This window comes from Rhinopithecus roxellana, chromosome 9 (genome assembly GCF_007565055.1).
Source record: "Rhinopithecus roxellana isolate Shanxi Qingling chromosome 9, ASM756505v1, whole genome shotgun sequence".
In the NCBI taxonomy this organism is placed as follows: Eukaryota; Metazoa; Chordata; class Mammalia; order Primates; family Cercopithecidae; genus Rhinopithecus; species Rhinopithecus roxellana.
In genome coordinates this window covers 85,954,691-85,979,141 of record NC_044557.1, presented here as the reverse complement: position 1 = coordinate 85,979,141, position 24,451 = coordinate 85,954,691, and the positions used below count along the sequence as shown (strand labels likewise).

General features: G+C 48.4%; 1 protein-coding gene across 3 annotated transcripts in view; it reads right to left on the bottom strand.

Moving 5' to 3' along the window:
- Positions 1 to 24,451, bottom strand: part of TRAPPC9 (trafficking protein particle complex 9) — a 735,254-nt gene that overhangs the window by 550,397 nt on the left and 160,406 nt on the right. For all 3 annotated transcript variants that reach the window (XM_030937644.1, XM_030937642.1, XM_030937643.1), the window contains 4 exons: positions 18,308 to 18,393; positions 15,022 to 15,148; positions 11,358 to 11,490; positions 3,174 to 3,337 (listed from right to left, as the gene is read on the bottom strand). In XM_030937644.1, the coding sequence (XP_030793504.1) occupies positions 3,174 to 3,337; positions 11,358 to 11,490; positions 15,022 to 15,148; positions 18,308 to 18,393 (510 nt within the window). The remainder of the gene's footprint in view (positions 1 to 3,173; positions 3,338 to 11,357; positions 11,491 to 15,021; positions 15,149 to 18,307; positions 18,394 to 24,451) is intronic.

Here is a 24,451-nt window from a genome sequence, read left to right as displayed (position 1 = left end):
TAGTAGTGGTGGTGGTGGCACTGGTGATACTGGTGGTTGTGGTGGCAGCAGCGGCAACAGTAGCAGTACATTAGTTCATTTTGCACTGCTATAAAGGAATACCTGAGGCTGGCTAATTGACAGGGAGAAGAGGTTTTATTTGAGCCCACAATTCCACATCCTATACAAACATAGTACTGGCCTCTGCTTCCGATGAGGGCCTGAGGAAGCTTCCATTCATGGCAGAGAGCAAAACGGGAGCAGGAGGTCACACAGTGAGGGAGGAGAAGGGAGGAGGCACCAGCACTAATGAGAACTAACAGAGTGAGAACTCATTCATTCCCATGATTCGAGTACCCAGCTATTCATGAGAGATCCACCCCCATGACCCAAAACCTCCCACCAGGCCCCCTGCTAACACTGGGTATGATATTTCAACATGAGAGGTGCAGGGGACACACACCTAAACGACAGCAAGTAGTAACCTGTGTGAGAACAAATCTGAGTGCTTATGCGCCAAGCACTGTCCCAAGTGCTTCATACGTATTATCTCATTTAATTCTCAGTTAAATCAATGAGACGTAGGTACCATTCTTAGTGTTATTTTACAGAACAGCAGGGCCAGACGGTGCCCTCCCCAGAGGTCTAGGTGCCCCGAGCTCAGAGACTCCAGCACCGGAGTCAGGCCACTCCTCTGAGGTCTCAGTTGCCGCTCCTGGGTACTTCTTCTCAACTTCTAGGCCACACTAGTCCAACCTCTTCACAGGCTGCCCCGGCACAGGGCAGGAGCTGCCTCCCTCCTCACACCTCCTATTGCTTTACATTATCTTTGCCTCTCAAATGCTTCGCACTTGTCGGCCATTGTTCATAGCGATTCTTTCTGTTCTGGTGTGACCTGTCTCCTGCCTGGACTAGGAATGACACAAGGAGGGACACAGCCCCGACAGCTGTGATCCAGCTTGGCTTGGGCTGCTATGCCACTAGTTCCCTTATCCCAGAGGCAGGCCGCCCATGTTTTTATTGTTGAAAATGCAGGTGAGGCTTGCAGTGAAGCCTTTCACACACAGGTTCTGTGATCAGTGAGATCCACCGCCTCCTTCCCCTCCCACCCCTGGCCTCCCCTCTCTTGGCCAAAGACCTGGCACAGAAAAGGGTTCTGCATTCCTGCTGCTCTAGGCGCCTGCCCAGGCCCCTCTGCCTGGCTTTCATTGTTGGGGTACTTTTGGGTGCTGTGATGCCTACTCTCGGGGAACAGTTTTCCCTTAGTCCTCCCAGAGTCCCACTTCCACTCTCGCCCTCCCTCTAACCCAGCTTTCACGACACTTGTAGCCGATGCTTTGTTGCGTGGGGTTGAAATGACTTCCTTGTTTCACAGGGAATGGTTTTATTTTCACTGTTTCTTCATACTTTGTTGTTCGGGGGAGATTTCAAGAGAAAGAGTAGAATAAAAATGCTACTCTTCTGCCATCTTTGTGCAGAAACCATGCCAAGTTAACAACTGCCAGCAGGTTCTATACTGGGCCCTGGCTTCCCAGGGGATGGGACCACCTCACTGTGACCTCCTTAGGGCTGAAGCAAAGCCTTAGATGAGTGCAAGAACCACTCCTCAGGGGCAAGGTAGTAAGATGAACACATCAGACTTGCATTTTTAATAACTATTTAGCATGTAACAATTTGCCACTTATGGCCTCGCTCAATAAAAAATATACTTGTTACTCCATGTTGTGTGACTAGCACTGAAAGGAAAAAGGAAAAAACATCCCACCAAAAAGGGAAGGATTCAAGACAAGAAAAAATAAAATGAATGTGCACCGAGAAGCTAGAGGTGTTCCTGCTCCACCCCCACTCCCTGCTCTAGGCACACCTGGCCCTCCTGAGCAAGAACACAAGGTGAGCTGCCCCACAGCTCCCGTCCCATGACCATGCACACGAATCACTAAAGGACAGGCCTGGGTCACTCCCCAGGGCAAGGCTCCTTCCAGGGCAGACACGGACCCACCGGGAGAATGGGTTAGACAATGCAGATGCAAAGCTTCATGCTTTACTTCCTACAGACACAGATTTCTATCAAAATCAGTGGAAGAAATACGGGAATACAAGATACCCTGAAATTCTCCAGAGTGGTACAAGCCCAAATTCACCCTTTCTTACACACTCCAAACTCATCCTCTCATGACATAATTCTTTGCCTGCAAATTCCTCCAAGCTCAGCCCTGGGCCTTCCCTCAAGCTGGAACTAACCAGAGGGTCTGTGGCTCTACCCCTAATAAACTTGGTTTTTCACATTAGAATGTCATTAGCATGGGGAGGGAGCCCTCTGCCAGGAAGTAACGTGTGATTAGTACATCGTCTACTGGAAACTTAACCAGAACCAGTCAAACTCCCATTGTATGCCTGGTTCATCTCACCCATACGTCAAAAGCACGTAAAACACCCCCAAAAGCCTGCTAACTTGCTTTCTCTTTTTCATCCTCTGTCTGGTCTCACTAGTCTACAATTTCTCTAACTGTATTACATTACCCAGTTTTATTTCCACATATTACTCTTGATACCTTTCCCTCCTCCTATACAACACACTGCTCCTTTGATCAATGCACTCACTAGCCTCTGACACACCAGGTGTCCTGCCAAACACAACCTCCCTAGTTCAGTCTTGTAATGTATGTGCTAAATACTACCTCCCCTATTTATCCAAGAGGAAATCGAGGCACAGTAGTAGCAGTTCCCCAAGGGCAAATAGCTAAGCTAGTAAATGGTGAAGTCCTAATTTCAACACAGGTTCCCTGACCCCAAACTACATGAGCCGGATGCATTACGGGTGGGATCCCAAACAGACTCCTCCCAGGCCTGCTAATGCTTCTCTCCCATTCATTGAAGAAATAGTTCTGCTGAGTAGCTGATGGATGTTGAGGCCTGGGAAAGGGCACTGGGGATACAGAGGTGTGTGCTTGGTCCCGCCGTCCTCTGCTGAGTGTCTTTCATGAAGAACTGGTTTCCCACTGTCATGACGGCACCAAGCCTCCCCGAGGCTTCTGCACTCAAGCTCTCAGCCTGCAAGCCCTTGCCTGACTTCTACTGACTTTAACTGAATCCACAAAGTTTTTAGATTCTCTGAAAACGGAGTATTTAAAGTATCTCTTCTACAAGTAAACAATCCAAACACTCCCAGGGTCAAAGCTGCTCACGATACCTACCTTTAGTGGTGAGAACTTTCGAGGTGACCTCCAGTTTCTCCAATGGTTCCATTCCAATATTTTCCAACTTAATGATTAGTTGCTGACTTTCTCCATTGTAAAGCTGGACAGATACATTAGTAGATATTTCATCACCAGAAGAAGGTTGCAATGAATGTGCAGATCTAAAATAATAAGAAGAAATTTAAAGAAGAAATAAGGAAGAAGCCAGGCCATTTTAGAATTACTCACATCAGGCAGAAAAATCACCATACTCATGCATTTCAGAAACGGGGGCTATGAAATCTTGGCTTCACACACGGAGTTCAGTACCCAGCTATCAGGAATGGAAAATGAGCTGCCACATGCCTCATGCTTTCCTCATGAGACACGTCCAGGTCTTTGTGTGTCATAAACATGAACACCCTCACTCAGCGTTCATTTCTCATGCATATGTGAAGCATAAAAATACTTCATTACTAAGTTTGGAGGATAAAAATTAAACAATGAATTGATTCAAATAAACCATGAGGGCACTGTTCTCTCAAAATCTAAAAAATGTCATGCTTAGAAGTGCCTTGGGAAAATCCACAGATTTAAGAGGAAAACGTATACCAACCATTCCAGCTGACAACATGAGAGCTGAGGTCAAAGAGAAATGAGAGGCTGTCCCACAGACCTCTTCCTACAGGTACAAACCGTGAGGAATGCCCACCAACACCTGGTGTCACACGAGGGCAGCTGGGCCAGGCCCTGGGGTCAGGCAGTATCTGTGGGGCTCCATCCTCACACCAGTCAGGTGAGGCCCTGGACTACAGGACAGGCCAATGCAGCCAAGCCAGATGAACATGCAGCGCAGAGGCTAGGGCCTCCCTGAGGCTCCCGCACTCAAGCTCTCAGCCTGTAAGCCCTCGCCTGACTTCTACTGACTTTAGCTGAATCCACAATGTTAACTGTCCTGGTTGTGTCCTTCCCAACCCACAGGCTGCGATCAGTGGGTTGGGAAGGAGGTCACTGGTGATCACAGAGAAAATATATCTGGTAGCACAATGGGAACAAATACCAGCGGACGACAAATAGAGGCATGTGACAGGTGAGGTTAAACACACATGGCTCCCTGGAGAAGTCTGGCCACAGAACAAAGGGGCAGCCAGAGAAGGTGGCTAGAGTGGAGAGGCCGACATGTTCTCCTGGGGCCTGAAGGTTTCCTGAGTACCCCACTACCTTCTTCCTGTCCCTGAAGGATTTCCACAGAGAGCCACAATTAGTCCAACATACTTGAGCCAACATCGTGTGCTTAGTGCAACAAGAAATGGCTCATGAAGTCAACTAAGTGGACTGTGGACCACCCCACCCCAGACACTCTCCAGCAGTCTTTCCGATGCCCAGCTCCTCCCGGCCCTGCTCCCGGTCACAGCGCACAGGATCGGAGTTGGATCTGCTTCCCATGCCATGGGAGCACTTGGTGTCACACACTACTTGGTCCGAAGGACAGAAAAGAATGCTCCAGACTCATACCTCTGCCATCCAAGGCAAGAAATGCTGCTTAACACAAGCCAAGCTCACAGCACTGGGCACATGTTTCCTGGGGGCTTCCAGATGCAGACTCTGACAGAGGAGCTTCTGCATCCAAACCAAATCTTGGTGAAATAATTGCATCATAAATCAAGGTGAGCTCCTTGGAATTTAAGTATCTTTAATGTTCATGAGTCAAGAAATAAACTTCCTCTGTCAAGGAAGGAAAATTGGATTTGTGTCCTTACCACAAAGGGCTTCTTCCCATCTTTTAGCAGGCAGCCTTTCTCAAGCAAAAGTTTGTAGTCAATATGGATTTGCAGAGAAGGTATCAGGAAAAAAATAAAACATGGCCAAGACTCAGGATTTTGTGTCTCAAACAACAGGATTTTGAGACAAAACAAAACAATGCTTGACCGGAAAGTCACAGGGCCTGGGCCTGACACAGGCCCTGACGGTCCCAGCTGCAGCGTCCCAGTTGTCATGAGCAGTGGAGCTTGGGTAGGACTCGGGCTGGCACTGAAAAGGAGCTGAGTTCTGAACAAGCCATGGCACTAAAGAGATGGCAGCAGGGACCCCACTCCAGCCAAGGTCAGGCCCCCAAGGAGGGGCTGCAGAGGTTGGGCAAAGGTCAGGTCCAGTCTCCTAGGAGGAGGGGGGACCAGGAGCTTCTTGGCAGAGAGAAACTCCAATGTGGGACTACGGGCAAACTGTGGGAGGTGGGAGTAAGGTCTATGCCAACGAGACTCTCTTGTTTAAGGAGATGGCCCCTATTATGTGGTCTGTGTTGGATGAGTCAGCCCCTGGGTCTGAGCAGCAAAGGAACTACAAGGGGAAATCACCAGTGTCTGAAGCTTGGCACGCCTGTGTCCCCCGAGCATTCTGTGGGCTCAGCTGCCCTTCCTGTAGCTCTGCACTCCCCACCCCTGCACTGGACCAAAGGGTTTTTCAAGACAGGGACAATTTTTTTTTTTTTTTTTTTTTTTTTTTTTGAGATAGTCTTGCTCTGTCACTCATGCTGAAGCGCAGTGGTGCAATCTCCACTCATTGCAACCTCCACCTCCCAGGTTCAAGCAGTTCTCCTGCCTCAGCCTCCCGAGTAGCTAGGATTATAGGCTCATGCCACCAGGCCCAGCTAATTTTTTTGTATTTTTAGTAGAGATGGAATTTGGCCATGTTGGCCAGGCTGGTCTCGAACTCCTGACCTCAGGTGATCCGCCTGTCTCGGCCTCCCAAAGTGCTAGGATTACAGGCGTGAGCCACCGCACCCAGCCGTGACAGTATTTTTATCTCTGCATTATCAGCTCCTACCTAGCCAGGCACCTGGCACACAGCAGGTACTCACTAAGTATGTATTGAACAAATTAATAAGCGTCTCAAACTTGAACCACTGTGCAACACAGAAAAGCACCCTAGCAGTAATCAAAATGGGCCTGGGACAGAGTGGCCTGCTGCACACTTCACGGCTGCCTCCTGGTGAGCCTCACCCTGTGCATGGCTGCCTGGCCATGGAAAAGGCGGGACAACGCATTTCCACAGGAGACACCATCAGGCCACCTGCTCCTGACCTCAGCCCTCGTCACTGTCAGTGCTCAAGGCACCACTCCTGCCAGGCTCCATCTGGGCGCCTCCAACTCCCATCCTGGAATGCTCTCTGCCGCGTCCCACCCACTGCTTACCGGCTCCGCTCCTCTGCGTGTCTCCTCGGCAGAGGCCTTTCCTGAGAAGCTCCCTGCAAAGCAGGCCTCGCCATCTGACGCTGCTTCGCAAAGTGACCTGCCTTCTGTCTCTGAAGGCCTGCCTCTTCTGGACATCTCATCTCATCTGACCCGCTGTGTTTTCGTCACAGCACCGAATTCTCCTGCACCAGGGTCTGTATTTGTTGGATTGGTTGACTCGTTCCCTCTGCGTTTTCTTCCACGCGTGATTATCTGACCAAGTGTCGTGGATCTTGTCAGGCTCAGTAGAATACCATATCTTCTATGAAGCCTTCTGAACCCCAAAGACAGGGTCAACCTCTGCTTTGTTTTTATATTACAGGGCCAGTCAGCAAATTTGACTCTAGTTAGTCTGAGTACCTCCTTCCAGACTGTTAACTCATACAAGGGAAGCAGCCTAGGTCGAGGGCATTTTTTATTCATTGCATTTTATTAATTGCTAGTCCTATAGCATAGGGCCTAAAGCACATGGTAGGTGTCAATAAATGTTTATGAGTAAATTTAATGAATAAGTCACTGGAATGTTCATATTAGATTAATAACAATCAAAACTCAAAGAATAATCACATTTTATTTCAGGAAGTCACCTTAGAAAAATATATACATTATATACAATGTTTTAAAATAAGAAATAAAAAACAAACATTTTAACTCCGAATCGGTTCCACTGGACCCTCTCCTCCAGCCCCTGGTCCTCAGCAGGACCTGCTGGGATCCACTTTCCTCCCAAGGGCCCAGGCTCAGTGCCGTGGTGGCCGCCGACAGCGGCACATCTTCTTGTTTTGAGGTAGCAGGTACCAGAGCGTGCATGCACCCCCGTCACACTGCATCCACGGGACAATAAAAATGGGGGGTCAGAGGCATTATCTTTGGAAACGATTCTAAACACAGGAGAAAAATGTGGGGTGGGCAAAGAGAAGCAGCTAGAGGACCTGCTTTCTTCACTGCCTTTTACAGCTGGCAGCGACCCTCGGGGAGGCCTTATTAGCCAAATGTCATTAGCCAAATGACAAAGTTAAAGTACCTCTTCTCAAGTTATGTTTCCCTTTTGGTAATAGCTGCCCTTAGCATTTCTTCGCCTTAAGCCACCCCCTGCCCTTTTGCTGGAGCGCTGGCTGGGGCTCGCTAAGCTGGAGCCGGAGCCGCGATCTCCTTTATGAGCTCTCCAGGCTCACCTCCAGCTTTTGTTGGGCGGCTTGTGCTCTGTACAGGCCTGCAAGCACGTGCCATGAAACTGTAGCTGAAGCTGCTGTCCTTCCTAGCCTAGCGCCCACTGGCTGCCACAGTTCTACAGACAGCAGTGGCAGAATTCAGCAGCCAAAGCCAGAGCTGGGAGTCTGCGTGTCTGGCTGTTCAAGCTAATGGGCTCAGAAGTGTCCAGGCCCGGGAAGTCCTGGTGGCAGGCTCAGCGGAAATCATGTGTCCATCCAACACTGAAGTCTTGCCAAAATTCATCTTTCTAAACAGTGTGTGGAGATATAAAATCCACCTAGCTTAAGTATGCAATGCAATAATTTTTGGTAAATTTATACATCACTGATACCCAGTGTTTTTTTGTTTTGTTTTGTTTTGTTTTTGTTTTGAGACGAAGTCTCGCTCTTTGTCCCCCAGGCTGGAGTGCAGTGGTGCGATCTCGGGCTTTCTGCAACCTCTGCCTCCGAGGTTCAAGCGATTCTCCTGCCTCAGCCTCCCAAGTAGCTGGGATTATGGGCGCCTGCAACCACGCCCAGCTAATTTCTGTATTTTTTTAGTAGAGACGGGGTTTCACCATGTTGGCCAGGCTGGTCTTGAACTCCTGACCTCAGGTGATCTGCCGGCCTCGGCCTCCCAAAGTGCTGGGATTACAGGCGTTGAGCCACAGGGCCCGGCCTGATACCCAATTTTAAAACACTTGCAGCACCCCAAAGAGATGCCACAGGAGTACTTCCAATCAGTTTAGTCCCCACACCACTGGCAGCCTCAGGCAGCCGCTGAGCTGTGTCCCGCCGCTAGAGACCTGCTTTCTGGATGTTTCACATCACAGGACTCACGCTCTGCACCTCTCGCATCTGGCTTCTTGCACTCAGCAACTCGCCTCTGAGGCTGGTCTGCACTGGGGCGCGTGCTCCTTGGTCCCTTCGTTGTGGAGTGGTGTTCCACTGCAGGGACGCACCGCATTCTGCTGACCATTCACCAGCTGATGGCCATCTGGGCCCTTTCCAGTTTTCTGACTGTGAACGATGCTGCTAGGAACACTCGCGCACAGGTTTCTGTGTCAACATATGTGTTCCGGTGTCTTGAGCAGGTACCTAGGAGTGGAACTGTTGGGTCATATGGTAAACTTATGTGTAACTTCTGAAGAAACTGCCAATGTGTATTCAAAAGGGGTGTCCCATCAGCATCCCTATCGGCCTCGCATGAGGCATCCAGCGTCTCCTTGCAGCCCTGCTCTCGTGAGCCCCCTGAGCGGGTGTGAACTGGAGCCTCACGTGGTGCCAGTCCAGAGACTAAAGATGTCCACCATCCTTCCAGGTTGCTTACGAGCTATTTGTATACCTTGTGGTGAAACAGCTACTCATATTTCTTGTCCATTTTTAAAATTAGGTTGTACATCTTCTTTTTATTAAGTTTTAAGAGTTCTTAACGTGAATATAAGCTCTTTATCAGATATTTAATATGCAAATATTTTCTTCCAGGCTGTAACTTTCATTCTCTTAATGGTATCTTTGGAAGCGTAAAAGCTTTTAATTTTGATGAAGTCCAAGCTGCAATGTTTTCTTCCAGGGATCCTGCTTTTGGTGTCACATCAAAGAACTCTGCCCAATTCAAGGTCATGGTAATTTTCCTTTATTTTCTTCTAGAAGTTAGATACTTTCAGCTTTTACACTCAGGTCTATGATCCCTTTCCAGTAAATGTTGTCTGTGTTTCATTTTATTCCCCAGTTATACGTCAGTGTCTCCACCTCTCTTTTCTCTGTCAGAAGACCGCCCTGCCTGCCCCTGTACCCAGCCAGTTCCCCCTCCCCCACATCGAGCTTGGTGTTGCCTCCTGGAAGAACTCTTCCCTGAGTTCGTGACCTCCCCCAGCACGTGGGACCTCCCCCATCAGAGTCCTGAGGACAGTGCACTGTGATTATTCCGCGACTTGTCAATTTCCCCGCTTGACAGAAATTCCCATGAGGACAGAGACCAGCACTGTCATGATCACTGCTACAGCCCTAGTACCCAGCACAGCAACTGGCAAATGAAAGTGCCTATTAAACACATGAATGGGCTTTAAAAACATTTCAGAAAATCCCAAGACACATTTGATAAAAATGGCCAAAAGGGTATCCGTTAAGTATTATTCGTAAGTGCAAAAATTAAGAACAGGCTGGGCGTGGTAGCTCGTGCCTATAATCCCAGCACTTTGGGAGGCAGAGGCGGGCAGATCACTTGAGGTCAGGAGTTTGAGACCAGCCTGACCAATGTGGCAAAGCTCCATCTCTACTAAAAACACAAAAATTAGCTGGGCATGGTGGCGGGTACCTATAATCCCAGCTACTCTGGAGGCTGAAGCAGGAGAATTGCTTGAACCTAGGAGGTGGAGGTTGCAGTGAGCCAAGATTGTGCCACGGCACTCCAGCCTGGGCAACAGAGCAAGTCTCTGTCAAAAAAAAAAAAAAAAACTGAGAACATCCCAAATTCCAATAGCAAGGAAATTAATGGGTATGCAATTTTGAGATATCTTTATGATACGCTTTGCTGAAGCAATTAAAATTGAATTTTCTCCAGAATTTGTAAAAGCATGAAGAAAAGCTTACATTATGTGGTTATGCAAAAAGTAACCTATAATACCATATATGATGTCGTGTAATCTCAACTATTCAAATACTTATTTTTAAATAGGATGGATAAAACACTGGAAGGAAATATCACAACAAATTATTTATACTAATTGCTTCTGGGACTCATGAGATTTCTTTTTCTTTCTTCTTTATGTTTTCCTATAATGCTAAAAAACAAGTAAGATCAAAACTATTTCTTAGAAGATAAGAGTTGGCTGAGCACGGTGGCTCACACCTATAATCCCAGCACTTTGGGAGGCCAAGATGGGTGGATTGTTTGAACCCAGGAGTTCGAGACCAGCCCGGGCAACATGGCGAAACCCCATCTCCACAAAAAATACAAAAATTAGCCAGACATAGTGGTGGGAACTTGTAGTCCCAGCTACTCAGGAGGCTGAGGTGGGAGGATCGCTTGAACCTGGGAGGTGGAGGTTGCAGTGAGCCAAGATCACAACACTGCACTCCAGCCTGGGCAACAGAGAGGGACTCTGTCTCAAAAAATTAATTAATTAAATAATATAATATAAAAGTTTAATTAAAATCCCCCCCCCCTTTTTTTTGAGATGGAGTCTCGCTCTGTCACCCAGGCTGGAGTGCAGTGGCACGATCTCGGCTCACTGCAAGCTCTGCCTCCCACATTCATGCCATTCTTTTGCCTCAGCCCCCCAAGTACCTGGGACTACTGGTGCCTGCCACCACACCCGGCTAATTTTTTTTTTTTTTTTTTTTTTTTTTTTTTTTTTTTTTAGTACAGATGGGGTTTTACCGTGTTAGCCAGGATGGTCTCAATCGCCTGACCTCATGATCCACCTGCCTCGGCCTCCCAAAGTGCTGGGATTACAGGCATGAGCCACCACGCCTGGCCAAAATTCCCTATATTTTTAAGGGAATTCCTAAATTCCCTAATTTTGTTTTTCAAAAGAATTATGATTCCAAGGCTAATTTCACATTCTCTTCTGATCATGGTAAGAGAGATTTCAAGTTTGTTCTAATTCGTTTTAAGCAAAGCATATTGATGTTGCTTATGTTAAAGAAATCCTTCACCTATATTCTAGTCATAAGAATTACAGGCTCTTTGTGCCATTAAAAAATAGAGAGAGAGAGAGGACCAAAAAAAACAATGATGCCTCAGAGCCGCTCTGGTCTGTGACCGTCGTACACACTACCTGGGCAGAGAGGTGCTGATCTGTAGTCTCGGCAAAGCGGGAATGACTTCAACTGTGGAGCCACTGGTTTTTACTCCCGGCAGGTTATCCAGCAAACAGTCACTGAACACGCCGAAGACCGTGGTATGGTAACCTGGAACAGAAAATGAGCATCTTCACTCCACTGGCAAGGCTTTGGGTCTCACACCCACGGCCGAAGCAGTGCGAAGAGCACGGGGCTCCTCTCCAGAAGACCTGAGTTCTGAAGTTGCCCAGGGCCCGCCGGCACTCACCCACACTCCCGCCCTCAACCCCGTGACCCTCACTGGCCTTGTAGGTGATGGGGAGGATAACAGCATCTGCATTCCTGTTACACAAGGCTGGCCTGGGTCCAAATGAAAGACTATATAAGTGAAGGTCCTTGTAAACCATAAATGTCTCCTTAATAATCAGTCTCTCACCCCTTTACTCATTTGCGTTTCAGATTTATCCATCTCTAAAACGAGAACATTAATATTATTTCCCAGGACATAATGTGACTTAATGAGTATTTGAAAAATGCTTCAAACTCTTCTGCTGAAAGATGAAAGTTCACGAGCCAATTGTTATTGTAGCTGCTGCTGCTAACGGCAGATGTGCTGTATGTGTATAAGCACCATAATTTAAGATTAGCAAATTTCCCATGTTAAAAAAAAAAAAAGTCCACTGGTTAGATAAGCACTTGAAATTGTTTAAGCAAAGCTTTAAAATGGCTTTCGAAATTTCACAAGATAATTACTATAAACAACATTCACTCTATAACAAAATTAAACAATACCCTGTGGCTAGATGCCTAGGGTGACAACATTTTTGCATTCATATGAAACTATTCCATACTAAAAGGAGAGGCAGGCGCTCCCTCAAGGGCAAATCAGGGACCTTACACAGCCTCAATCAGCCCTGCGCTCACCTCCTGCCAGCCTGAAGCTGCCCTACCAACGTAACTCCCATTCAGAGCAGCCACGCCTCCTCTAAAGTATACCTCTTCAAAGACATCTTTAACTGGCAAACATTCTCCTCCCCAGAACCACATCCGGCACTAATGTCCCTTCTATAAAACCTGGTATGACGTGGTTTTGTCTGCTAAGCAGCCATTGTTTTGCAATTCTTAATTTAAACCATTTTCCTTTTCTTACCAGTTGCTTAAAATAACTGCCATAAAAACCCAAAAGTCTGATGACAAATAGTACATTACAATGTCTGATAATACGAGGTCAGTCCTTTCGACTTTGTTCCCAAAGCGCGCCAAAAATGAACACTCCCTAGTGTGGACCCAGGATAAACAACTAAGAACTGTGTGACTAAGGCTCTGACTCCCCATCTGTGAACACACTAGCTATGGGCTACATGTTATTCGGAATCAAGCCCTTCACTCCTCATTACTCCTCTCTCATCTATTCATATCTCCTATGCTCCACTGCCAGGCCATGGCTATGGTCCTACCTCTGTCCCTTTCTTCCTGGGTCATCGCTGAAGCTTGATCACTGGTGTCCCTGCCTCCAGTCCTTCCCATCTCAACAGGGGTCCTGGATCCTGAGGATGGCTCTGAATGGCCCACCCGACCACATCTCTCTTCAAAGAATGCAGCAGCCCCACTGCCCTCCGGAGAAAGCCGGCATCCTTTGGCACAGTGTGTAAGACCCCAGGTCGGCACTCTGCCTCCCTTCCAGCCTGTCTCATTCCTGCCACCCTGGCCTGGACCACCCACTCTGACCATCCCCAGGTTCCCCAAATGCACTATGTTCTCTCTTACCACCACGTTGTTCTTTCTGCCTGGAACTCTCTTTCTGCCCCCTGTGTACTCCCCCCACAGCCCAGCCCCATTCATTTGAATAGTCCCTAGTTAGCCTTCAAGCCTCAGGGTCACTGACCACCCCACTCTCCCCACTGGGTCCATGCCCAGAGTCATTTGCTCCCACGGCCACTCCACTCCATCTTCCTACTTGGGGCAGCACACCCTCACCTACAATGACACCTGCCTCACTCACCCGTAGGGAGCACCCTTCCAGCAAACGTTTGCTCTTCCAGCCAACAAACACATACTGAAGACCTACTGTGTGCCAGGCTCCACACTAGGCATGGAGCTGCAGCTGAGCCAGACACCCAGGGCCAGTAAGGAATCTATCGCACAGAGTCAGGAAGGAGACTACTGACCAGGGGCCTAGACCAGCGAGCACATGCCGAGGAAGGCTCCCGAAGGAAGGGAAGCCTGTGCTGAGGACTGAGGGAAGCCCAGGAGCCAACCAGAGTGATAAGCACTCAATGCGGCACAGGTAAAGCCTCAGAAAGCCTGGAAAACTGCCAGAACTAAAGAGTCTTTGGAGACTGAAGTAGGAGCAGAGGGGCAGAGAAGAGGTTGCGGAGGCCAGCAGGCGCCAGACCACAATGGGCTCCAAAGCAACACTTAAAGACTGGGCCTTGATAACAAGGGCCTGGTGACAGCTGTGAGGCTCCCAGTTGAGAGATGTCAGGAGCAGATTCGCACTAGGAAGATTGCTGGGCCACAGATGGGAAGTGGGTCTATTAGCAAGCAAAACCAGGGCAAAAACACCAGTCCCAATGCTTTTCTGACAAACCCTAGAAGAGTTATAATCTGTAAGACAGGAAGGGGCAGTGGAGGTGGACAGAAGTGGCAGTTCTCAGGAAGCACTGAGGGAGGGGACGTGGAGGTGCTGTGACAGACAACGAGGGTCAAGGATGATGCCCAAGAACCCATTAAGGCAAATGGCTGATGGGGATGCCTGCGCTGAGATGGAGGCTTGACGGGGGCAGGGGCAGCTTTGGGGAGGCGAGGTAGGGAGTTCTGGTTTGCACCTATTGTATGAGAGGTGCTCAGGAGCCAGCTGGGAAGGGCTGGAGGTGCAGGCTGGGAAGAAGCCCAGCCCTGGAAATCATCTGCACATTGGAGGAACTGGAAGACAGGAAGGTCAAGGGCATTGGTGGGATCACCTAAGGTAGCCTGTGGAAGAGAAAGAGTTAACAGGGCCAGGGAACACAGGATGAGGGGTGGGGAAGGAAAGAAGTGGGGTGTGAGGAAGGCCTGGCTGAAATGGGTGGGCTGCAGAAGACAAGAGAGACCCAAATAGAAAGGCCAGAGAGCCAGTAAAGCATCCGGAGGGGCAGGCTCACAGCAGCCAGAGGAGAGGGCATGCCTAGTGGAGGGTCAGCCAGGGACTCAAAGGGCACTGAGGAGCGAATTTAGGGGAAAAAAACTGAAAAGTAGGCCCTGGATTTAGCCCAAAAAAATACTGCTTGTGACAGGAGTTTTGGTGAAGTGAAAAGGGCTGAGTCCAGGATGCAGAGGGTTAAAGGCCCCCTGCAGAGGCGGAGATTCAGCCTGTGTAGACACCCTCTGAGGAGTTCCAGCGAGAAGGAGCAGGAGGAAGGAAGGCTCACTGGAGGGAGACGAAGCAGCGGGAGGAAGGGCGTGGGCAGTAGGGTCAGAGCACAGGAAGGACCCCTCCCACCACCACACATCCTGCACCTCACGAACAGGGTTTTTCACGCTTCCTGAAGAAACACGGTCTTCATTATCTTCTAACTGGTTAGGACTGGCAGGACGGGCGATCGGCTCTGGACCTCACGGAGGCCATGCAAGGGTGCAGCAGACCCTCCTGAGCGGCAACCATGAAGGGACTCTCCTTACCGTTCACAGTGATCGTTCCAGTCGTCTGCGGGACCCCGACGAGCGTCACTGGGTACAGACCAGATTCAGCCGGAAGAGAAAGCGCCGCAGGGAGAGACTCAAACTCCACTCCGCTGGTGAGCAGCCCCTAAAACGAGCCACGCGGCATCGTAAGCCCGGACCAAACCCACTGTGCGCTCAGTTCCAAATGCGCCTTAAGACACTGGCTATGGCACATCTGGAACTGCTGGAAGAAAATGACCAACAGTCTTTATAGAAACCCACAGAGAACTTCAGAGACAGCGAACAGTGTAACGCAAAACCACCTAAACACGGTAGGCACGGCGGGTGCTCAGGCGATAAACCACAGATCCACTTGGTTTTAGCCCTGTTTGCGGTATGTTTGATATTTATCATTTTACCAAATGGGAATGTGAACACAAAGAGAAAATATTTTATTTATAAACAAAAACAAATGAAAACATGACTGGGCATGGTGGCTCACACCTGTAATCCCAACACTTGGGAGGCCAAGGTGGAAAGAACACTTAAGCCCAGGAGTTCAAGACCAACCTGGGCAACATAGTGAGACCCCCATCTCTACAAAAAAATTTAAAATTAGCCGGGGAAGGTGGCACACACCTGTGGCCCCAGCTACTTGGGAGACTGAGGTGGGATGATCACCCGAGCCCAGGAGGCTGAGGTTGCAATGATCACACCACTGCACTCCAGCGTGGGGGACAGAGTGAGACTCTATCTCAATCAATCAATCAATACAATGTGGAAATATGACACGAGTTAATATCCCTGCCATACATCTATGAGTTATCCACTTATTTCAGTATGTACTAAGCTTGCTAGTACAGGCACTAAGCTGGCTGGTGAACAAGACAGGCAGATTCCCTGGCCTCAAGATAGTGGCCCATGATTGGAAGCAATGCAGGTATGTCGGCCCTCAGGACTTCTCAGCATTGTCATAGAGGTCCTACTCAGGGCACTAACGCGAGAAAACGGAAGAAAAGGCACAAAGGCAATTACTCACAGAAAACAAAACCAGGGTCAGAGAAAACGCTATGGAATCTACAATGAAACTTGAACTTTCTAGTACATTTAGCAAAGTGATACAGTCAGGAAAAAAAAAAAAGTTATTTCTATAGTTTAGCAATAAACAATTGGGGAAAATATCATTAACAAGCGATCAAAACCATCAACTATATTAGAATAAACCGAACAAATGACGGGCAAGGTTTCACAACAGTTACAGAACACTGTGGAGATAAAGAAGCCCTGGGCGAAGGAGGAAATCCTGGATTCTTCTTAGCGGGTTGGTTTTCTGCAGCGGTATGGTCAAAGCTACCCTGCAACTATCTCAGGTAGGACAGGACTGAGCATCTGAGTAGATGTGCTGATGTTGGGAGCCCGAGTCTCACTCGGGAAGAAATGACACACATGGATGCAGGAAGGCAAGCCCTCTCTGGAGAAGTGCCGGAAAGCAAGGGCAGATGCTACATGCATGTCTATGGTGCAGATGCAGGGATATACACGTGTACATATATGTAGGCATATGGGCTCAGATATATATGTGCGTTCTCATGTATGTGTACATGCATACAGACTTTTCCTAACTCCGTCTACAGAAAACCCAGAAGCAAAGCCACTCTCTCGGCAGTGAGTACACTTAGTGCCTAGACTTGGAGCCAAGGTGTGAAATGATCTATGTGTGGAACAGATGTAGCAGGCAAGGGTGGAAGCCGAGGAGCCAATTGTCTCTAGGCAAATATATTGGCATTTATTTCCTTTGAAAATAGCTAAAGCAATATGGCCAACTGTGAACATTTTTTAAATGTGAATGGTGGATATGTGCGTGTGTAGTATTCCCTGTAACATTTGGTATGTTTAAAATACTTCCTAATTTAATTTTTAAAACTTTGCCCATGAGTTGTGGGCTATCTCCATGTGGTACTTTTTATTTTATTCCCTGCTCTTCCTCATTTGTTATAATAAGCACATATTGTTTTTAAACCAGATAAAAATGAAAGCTACATTTTAAGACCAAAAAAAAAAAAAAACAAAAAATGTGTAAGAAAGAGCAGCAGGCATTTGATACTTTAACCACTTTGGGAAAAATTCTCTAAACTGCTTCTCCCTACTAAGGCTGAGACAGAAAGCCACAGGAAAGGCCTGAGCCAAATTCTACTGCAGGTCATTCCTCACCCAATAGGAGGAGAAGCACTCCTCCCAAGTGCACCTCAAGACTACAAGCTGAACATCCAGCTGAGCCTCCAGGAACTTCCAGGAGTTGCAAGCTGCAACTCAGCCTGTACTCACAGCCAGACTGTCACATCTGTCCCAGGAACCCTTCCCTGACTCTCCAGGGCCAGGCAGACTCCCCTCCACATCAGGCCTGCAACATCTCGTGCACCCCAACAGAGCCTTGATCACAGTTGCAGCAGGGACCAGGGCCTGACCATCTCTGTCCCCTCAGGGCCTTGCCTGGGGCCTGACGCGTGGCAAGAGCACTCAGCGAAATATCTGCATGAAGAGCCTGCCTCTTACCCTGAACACCAATCATAAAACTCTAAAAGACAATGTCCACTCTCGCAGCATCATCCTTTGCGTGCTGCTGAAAAGTTACACAGCAGCACCACACAGCAATGCCGAGAAGACTCGAGGGATGGAACCTACATTGGTGTGGGGAGGGTCTGTTCTGAAAACATAGAATCAGCTTAGAGGGCCAGTACAAATCTCCTTCCCCCTGACTAGAGAATTGGGTAAGCATTTCCAACAGAAGAGATTACAAAGTGAATCTTTCACACCCTACACAAAGCATAGAAATGGAATATCAGGATTTCAAAACAAGAGAAAGCTGATGATGGTGGTGTGGTCATTTATCCTTCCGTTCCACAGCTTGTTCTTCCCCAGGGCCTTGATCATCTTATCATCTTGCAGCGATAAAATAATGCTGATATCATTGAGTAGCAGGCAGAACATGGACTTTGCAACCTCAACTCATCTCATGTAAGCTTCAAAATGATTATTTCACATCTTATACCCAATCAGCTAAGCTCAGTGTGTGTTCAAATCAGAGGTTTCTTTGTAGGTTCAAATATGTGTTGAGAATCAAGCCTAAAGACACAGGAATAACAAAACACGGTCTTCATTCACAATAAGCTTATATGCTTTGACAAAACAAACATAAAAAGAGACACATATCATAAGATGTGTGCCTCAGACATTAAGTAAAAACCTGCTTTAATGAGAAGTTTGTGTGTTAGCCCAAAAAGATCAAATGATGGGTGATACATACCATGTTTTCAACCCGAAGTTCAAACGGCATTGGGTTATACACCATCAGCTGAACTTCACACACATCTCCTTGAACCCACTGGAAATCTAGAAAATACACACACACACGTCAACAAATCCATGTATTCGTTGGCAATTTTTCACTTTCCACATGGTTTCCAATTATTCCTCCGGCAATTTATATTCTCAACGAGGCAGCAGGCTCTATGATTATCTTGAGATGGGTGAGTCAAGCTGCTTTTCCCACCGGCTTTCTCTGAAACAAAGCAAGGCAGCGGTCACTAGCGCTCTGATGCCACATGAATGGCGCTTGTCGCCACCTTCAGCGTGCTGTATTCATGCCAGCATCTGTCCAGATGGCACTGTTCTTGGTACAGAGCCATAAGGCACACCGCGCTTCACGGGGCCCAGAGGCTGGCAACACAGGAAGATGGCACTGGGGTCACTTGTGAGTAATACGGAGTGTGATTTGCTCTATTCCCCTAAGATTGTGGGGGGGCAGAGGGGCTTCTCCTCCCCACCCACTCCCAGGTCAACTGCAGTTCAGTACCTGTGCAGGGGCAGAGTTCTGATGACCTCCAAAACCCCCAGCCTTGGTGTGCACAACCTGGTGTGCATGCACGGTGTAATCCCCACTTCCAGTGTGAATATGATGATTAGGCTGTATTGTAAAACAAAGGTGGAAAGATTTTGCAGATGTGATTGGGACCCCAATCAGTTGACTCCGAGTTAATCAAAAGGAAGGTTGTCCTGGATGGACTTGTTCTAATCAGGTGGGACCTCACAGGAGACCATGGCCTTTCCTAGAGTGCCTGTGGAGGGGACCACACGGCAAGGGCCTAAGAGCAGTCTCTAGGAGCTGACAGCAGCACCAGCAGACAGCTGGGAGCTGAGAGCAGCACCAGCAGACAGCGGGGAACTCAGAGCTGCACCAGCAGACAGCCGGCGAGAGAACAGGGACCACGGGAAATAAATGAAGAACCACCTGAGGAGTCGTGAAAGCAGGCCCTTCCCTTAGTTGAGCCTCCAGATGAGGACACAGTCCCAGATGACACTTGGATTTCAGTCCTGTGAATCCCCGAGCAGAGGACCCAGCCGAAGCCCACACAAATCATGAGGAAGTAGATTTGTGTTGTTTTAAGCTACTGAGTCTGTGGTCATTTGTTACAAAGCAACAGAAAGCTAATTCAGCATCTGTCCCAATTTCCATCAACCCCTCTTCCCTTTACAATCTTCTCTTAGGCAAACCCGAAGGAATTTCAGAATCAATCAACAGGTGGCAGGCATATGTTAGGTGTGAGGCACTTCCACACAAGTTATCTCATTACTCAGCATAAGGACCTCCTGAGATAGGTATGATAACCCCTATCACTGCAAGGCAAACACTCAAGGTCCAAACAGGGTAATAAATTGGCCCAGGAACCACACAGCAAGCGAGAGAAGCTGCTGGATTCAGGCCTCCGAACTCAGAGGCATCCCAAGCAGACATGGGTGGCTAACAGGGCGGTGGAGGGCTTTTTCTCTAGCAGATGAGAAAGTCTGTTGACCAGAATTATTCAACTTTCACAGAGCTTTCATAAGCATGTTCTCAAGACACAGCTTTTCCCACACACTCCGCACCAAGCACCCTGCAAAGAGATGAGGACTGACTTCACCACACCTATGACATCTGACCCAGAGCTGGCATGTTGACATTGCATGAATTAATACAGTGTTCACCTGGTGAGCTAACAGCTCCCCTAATGCTTGCATCACCATGTACTCATCAGAGCCTCTGGACAATGCAGTGAATGGTACAGTCTATGTCAGCAACACAAATGTTATGCCCGTTCTGCAAAAAAGGAGAACCCCCCTGACAGGCTGGCCCGCCTGCCCGTCCTATGGTCCTGAGAAGCAAGAGAACTGAGATTTGAACCCCAGTCTGTCTGGCTCCAAAACCTACGCTCTTTTCAGCCTACTGTTTCACCTCTCAGGACTCCGGAAACTCAGGTCTTGTCCTTCCCTCATCCCAGCTTCCATGCCCCCCACTTTCTAGGCCCACCAGCTTCTGAGGACCTTCAATGGTGGGGGACTCACCTGCCCCCCTCATTCATATAAGTCAGTGGCCAGAGCACAACATGCTCCCACGCCACCTGCCCCCGGCCTCACCCAGCCTGCCCGGGGCCACTGATGGTCAGCATCCCGGCCCACTCCTCACCACAAATGAAGAAGGTCACTCTCTTTAAACAAGTGGCTAACGCCTGGCAATTAAGAAATTGCTTGCCTTATCATGGTCATGATGATGATGATGATGATAAGCCATTTAAAAAATCATTTTCTAGGGTACTGAAAAAATAACGTACACTTAGACAGTTCATGTCTACTAAAGGGTAAATCTAAGATAAATCGTTGATTACATAAAAATTTATTTTTTTTTCTTTTTTTTTTCTTTTTTTTTGAGACGGAGTATCACTCTGTACCCAGGTTGGAGTGCAGTGGTGTGATCTCGGCTTACTGCAACTTTCACCTCCCGGGTTCAAGCAAGTCTCCTGCCTCAGCCTCCAAAGTAGCTGGGACTACAGGTGTGCGCCACCATGCCTGGCTAATTTTTTTTGGATTTTTAGTACAGACAGGGTTTCGCCATGTTGGCCAGGCTGGTCTCAAACTCCTCACCTCAACTAATCCCCCCACCTTGGCCTCCCAGAATACTGGAATTACAGGCATGAGCCACCACGCCCAGCCTGAAAAGTGATTTTTGCTGAAAGAAGGAGATAACCCCTTTCCACCCTCAGCATGTCAAAGCACACGGTGGCGGCCCTTCCTCACTATTTTGTCCCAGAAGTAGTGGGAAGGCACAAGAATTAACGTCTCTGAAACGCCCTCGTCTCAGGCCCTGCCCTCCCTGTTGTGGGACACACTGTGCATGCTGTCATCTGTGGACCCACAGCATCGGGTGGTAGCGTTTATTGACAAGTTCGTCTCTTTCTGCTACACTGTATGGACCCACATGGCGGGAAAGACTCCTGATTTATCAGTGCATCCCCAGCACGTAGCACAGGGCATATAACTGCTACCAAAAATGTTACTGAATCGCTGCCAGGGACTTTAGAAACATTATCTCCCTTGATCCTCAGAACCACCCTCCGTGTCAGCTTCTAATGTCCCTATTCCACAGAGGGCATGACTGCAGACCACACAGGCGGGATCAGTTGTCCACAGTCACACAGCGGGGAGCTGCAGGGCCAGGCTGCAGCCCAAGTCCACCTGACAGCCACAGCCTCTCCAGGCCACCACGCTGCCTCTGGGTCAGCAGTTGACCTTGGCACCAAGCCTGGCAGCACCACAAAGACCTATCACAAATGACAGAAGGCCTTCAAGCCAACACACTCACACTGAGGCTGCTGTTGCAGCCATCTTCGCATGGATGTAGCTCAGATGATGGCCACACCAGCCAACACACAAAGACTCGGGAACTATTCCCAGTTAAAGTGGAAAATGGTCTCAAACGCTGCCCTCAAGAGTTTCTGCATCTCTAAGACCCGATGCCACCTGCTGTGATGATACCTCCCCCAGTTATACACCAAGGTTCATTGAGAGAGACTGGAAATTTAGGTTAAAGTTATGGGATCTGTCAAGCCTCTGGGCAAGCACTCACTGATCAGTACACTGCCAAAAAGATATTAGAAGCCATGGGATATAAATTACACTTTCCTACCACACAAGCGTTATATCTCAGAAAAAAATCCTACATCATCCACTGAATTCGTCCTCAGCCCAGATGAGCAGGTACTTCTTACTATGGTGAGAAGCCATATTATAAAGGGAAAAGGCCCTGGGCATCGAGTCCTGCAACCTGGCATGGCGCCTGGGGGCTGTCACTGACAAACTTTCTGACCTGGAGCAAGTACTTACATTCGTTCAGTCTTAATTTTCTTATCTGCAAATAGGGAGTATAATGATGCCTGCAGCATCAGCATCAAATAGTTTTAAGAATCACTGGATGATGTTTGCTTAAGCCCTCTTCAACAAATACAGACTGTAATTTTCATAAAAAGAATGCTCGACAATGTCTTTTTATTTGTTTTTTGAGACAGGGTCTTGCTCTGTCACTCAGGCTGGAGTGCAGTGGTGCAGTCTTGGCTCACTATAGCCTCAACCTTCTGGGCTCAGGTGATTCTCCCACCTCAGCCTCCCAAGTAGCTTGGACCACAGGTGCCTGCCACCAGGCCTGGCTAATTTTTCATATTCTGTGTAGAGATGGGGTTTTGCCATGTTGACCAGGGTAGTCTTGAACTCCTGGGCTCAAGCAATCCACCTGCCTCAGCCTCCCAAAGTGCTGGGATTACAGGCGTGGGCCACCACACTCGGCCAACAACTTCTTAAGATTGAAAAGGAAAAGCAGAGAGGCAGGGCTTGTGATCCATGCCATCAGTGGCACAGGGCCCTGCGCCCTGGCATCTGGTTTGACGCTCTGCTGTTGTTGTCTTCAAATTCTTAGTGATATTTGAACAAAGGCCCTGTGTTTGCATTTTGAATTGGGCCCTACAAATCACATGGCCCATCCTGAGAAGGGGAGTCTCACACCTCCAGTCTCCTAAATCACCTCTAAAAGTTTTTCTCAACAAAAGGACTGAAGCTTTCCTCAAAAGTTCTGTAGGGGAGATAGCTCATCACCAACCCTGATAAGAACAGAAAAGAGGCCGGGCGCGGTGGCTCAAGCCTGTAATCCCAGCACTTTGGGAGGCCGAGGCGGGCGGATCACAAGGTCAGGAGGTCGAGACCATCCTGGCTAACACAGTGAAACCCCGTCTCCACTTAAAAAATACAAAAAATTAGCCGGGCGAGATGGCGGGCGCCTGTAGTCCCAGCTACTTGGGAGGCTGAGGCAGGAGAATGGCGTGGACCCGGGAGGCGGAGCTTGCAGTGAGCTGAGATCTGGCCACTGCACTCCAGCCTGGGCGACAGAGCGAGACTCCGTCTCAAAAAAAAAAAAAAAAGAACAGAAAAGAGCAGCCAGAGACTCTAGAAGGTCCCGGGGGAAGAGCCTCAGCACTCATAAAACAGCGAGTCCCGGGCCAGGGGAGACAGAGGAGCCCTGAGGGTGGCCCACCCATCCCCACAGAGCTCAGAAGACGCCCTCCAGAGAGGAAAGGTGGAGTTCCCACAAGAGGCCAGAAAACGACGTCCCCAAAACACAGCGAGGACGGGATTTGTACAGCTCTCTCCTGCTTACTGCAACATACGCTGGAGTATATCATATGGGGCCGCCATCAGGCCCTGCCCGTTCATGCACCACATCCACCCAGCGCCTATGCTTCCTGTCACCTCGTGTTCTCCAGAGCAGAGAAGCAGTGTCAGGAGAGACAAGGTTGGGGTGTCTTTCAGAATCAATAGACTAAAAATGGCATTTTAAAAATGCATACACACACACACACGCATACACACACTCATACACACACGCATACACACAATACACACACATGCACACATACATCCATAAACACATACACATATGCATACACACATACATGCATACACACACGCATACACACAATACACACACATGCACACATACATGCATAAACACATACACATGCATACACACACACATACACACACTCATGCACACACGCATACACACAATACACACGCATACACACATACATCCATAAACACATACACATGCATACACACACGCATACACACACTCATACACACGCATACACACAATACACACACATGCACACATACATGCATAAACACATACACACATGCATACACACACACATACACACACACGCATACACATACACACACATACACACACACACAGGCATACACACAAATTCTACAGTAGACTATATAGTTAGCACTCAGGTTTTCATAAATTTTCCAAAATTCAGAATTGGCTGCACTTTTTCAAGGGCATGACCCCAGGTCTCTTTATTTTCTTCTCATTCTAACAATGACCAGCTAGAACAGCTGGAGTCGCTCCTTGCAAAGCCCACACGGCTCCTCCGAGGGAGGCTGCGTCTGAGCCTCCAGAGGGCTTCCCCAGGGTCTGCGGGGCCCTCACCCCACACCCCGCTCCCAGTTAGCCCAGTGTTTATTGTTCATTCAAGTTCAACGTGTAAGTAACCATGTATCCCTGCTGACAGGTGTGCAT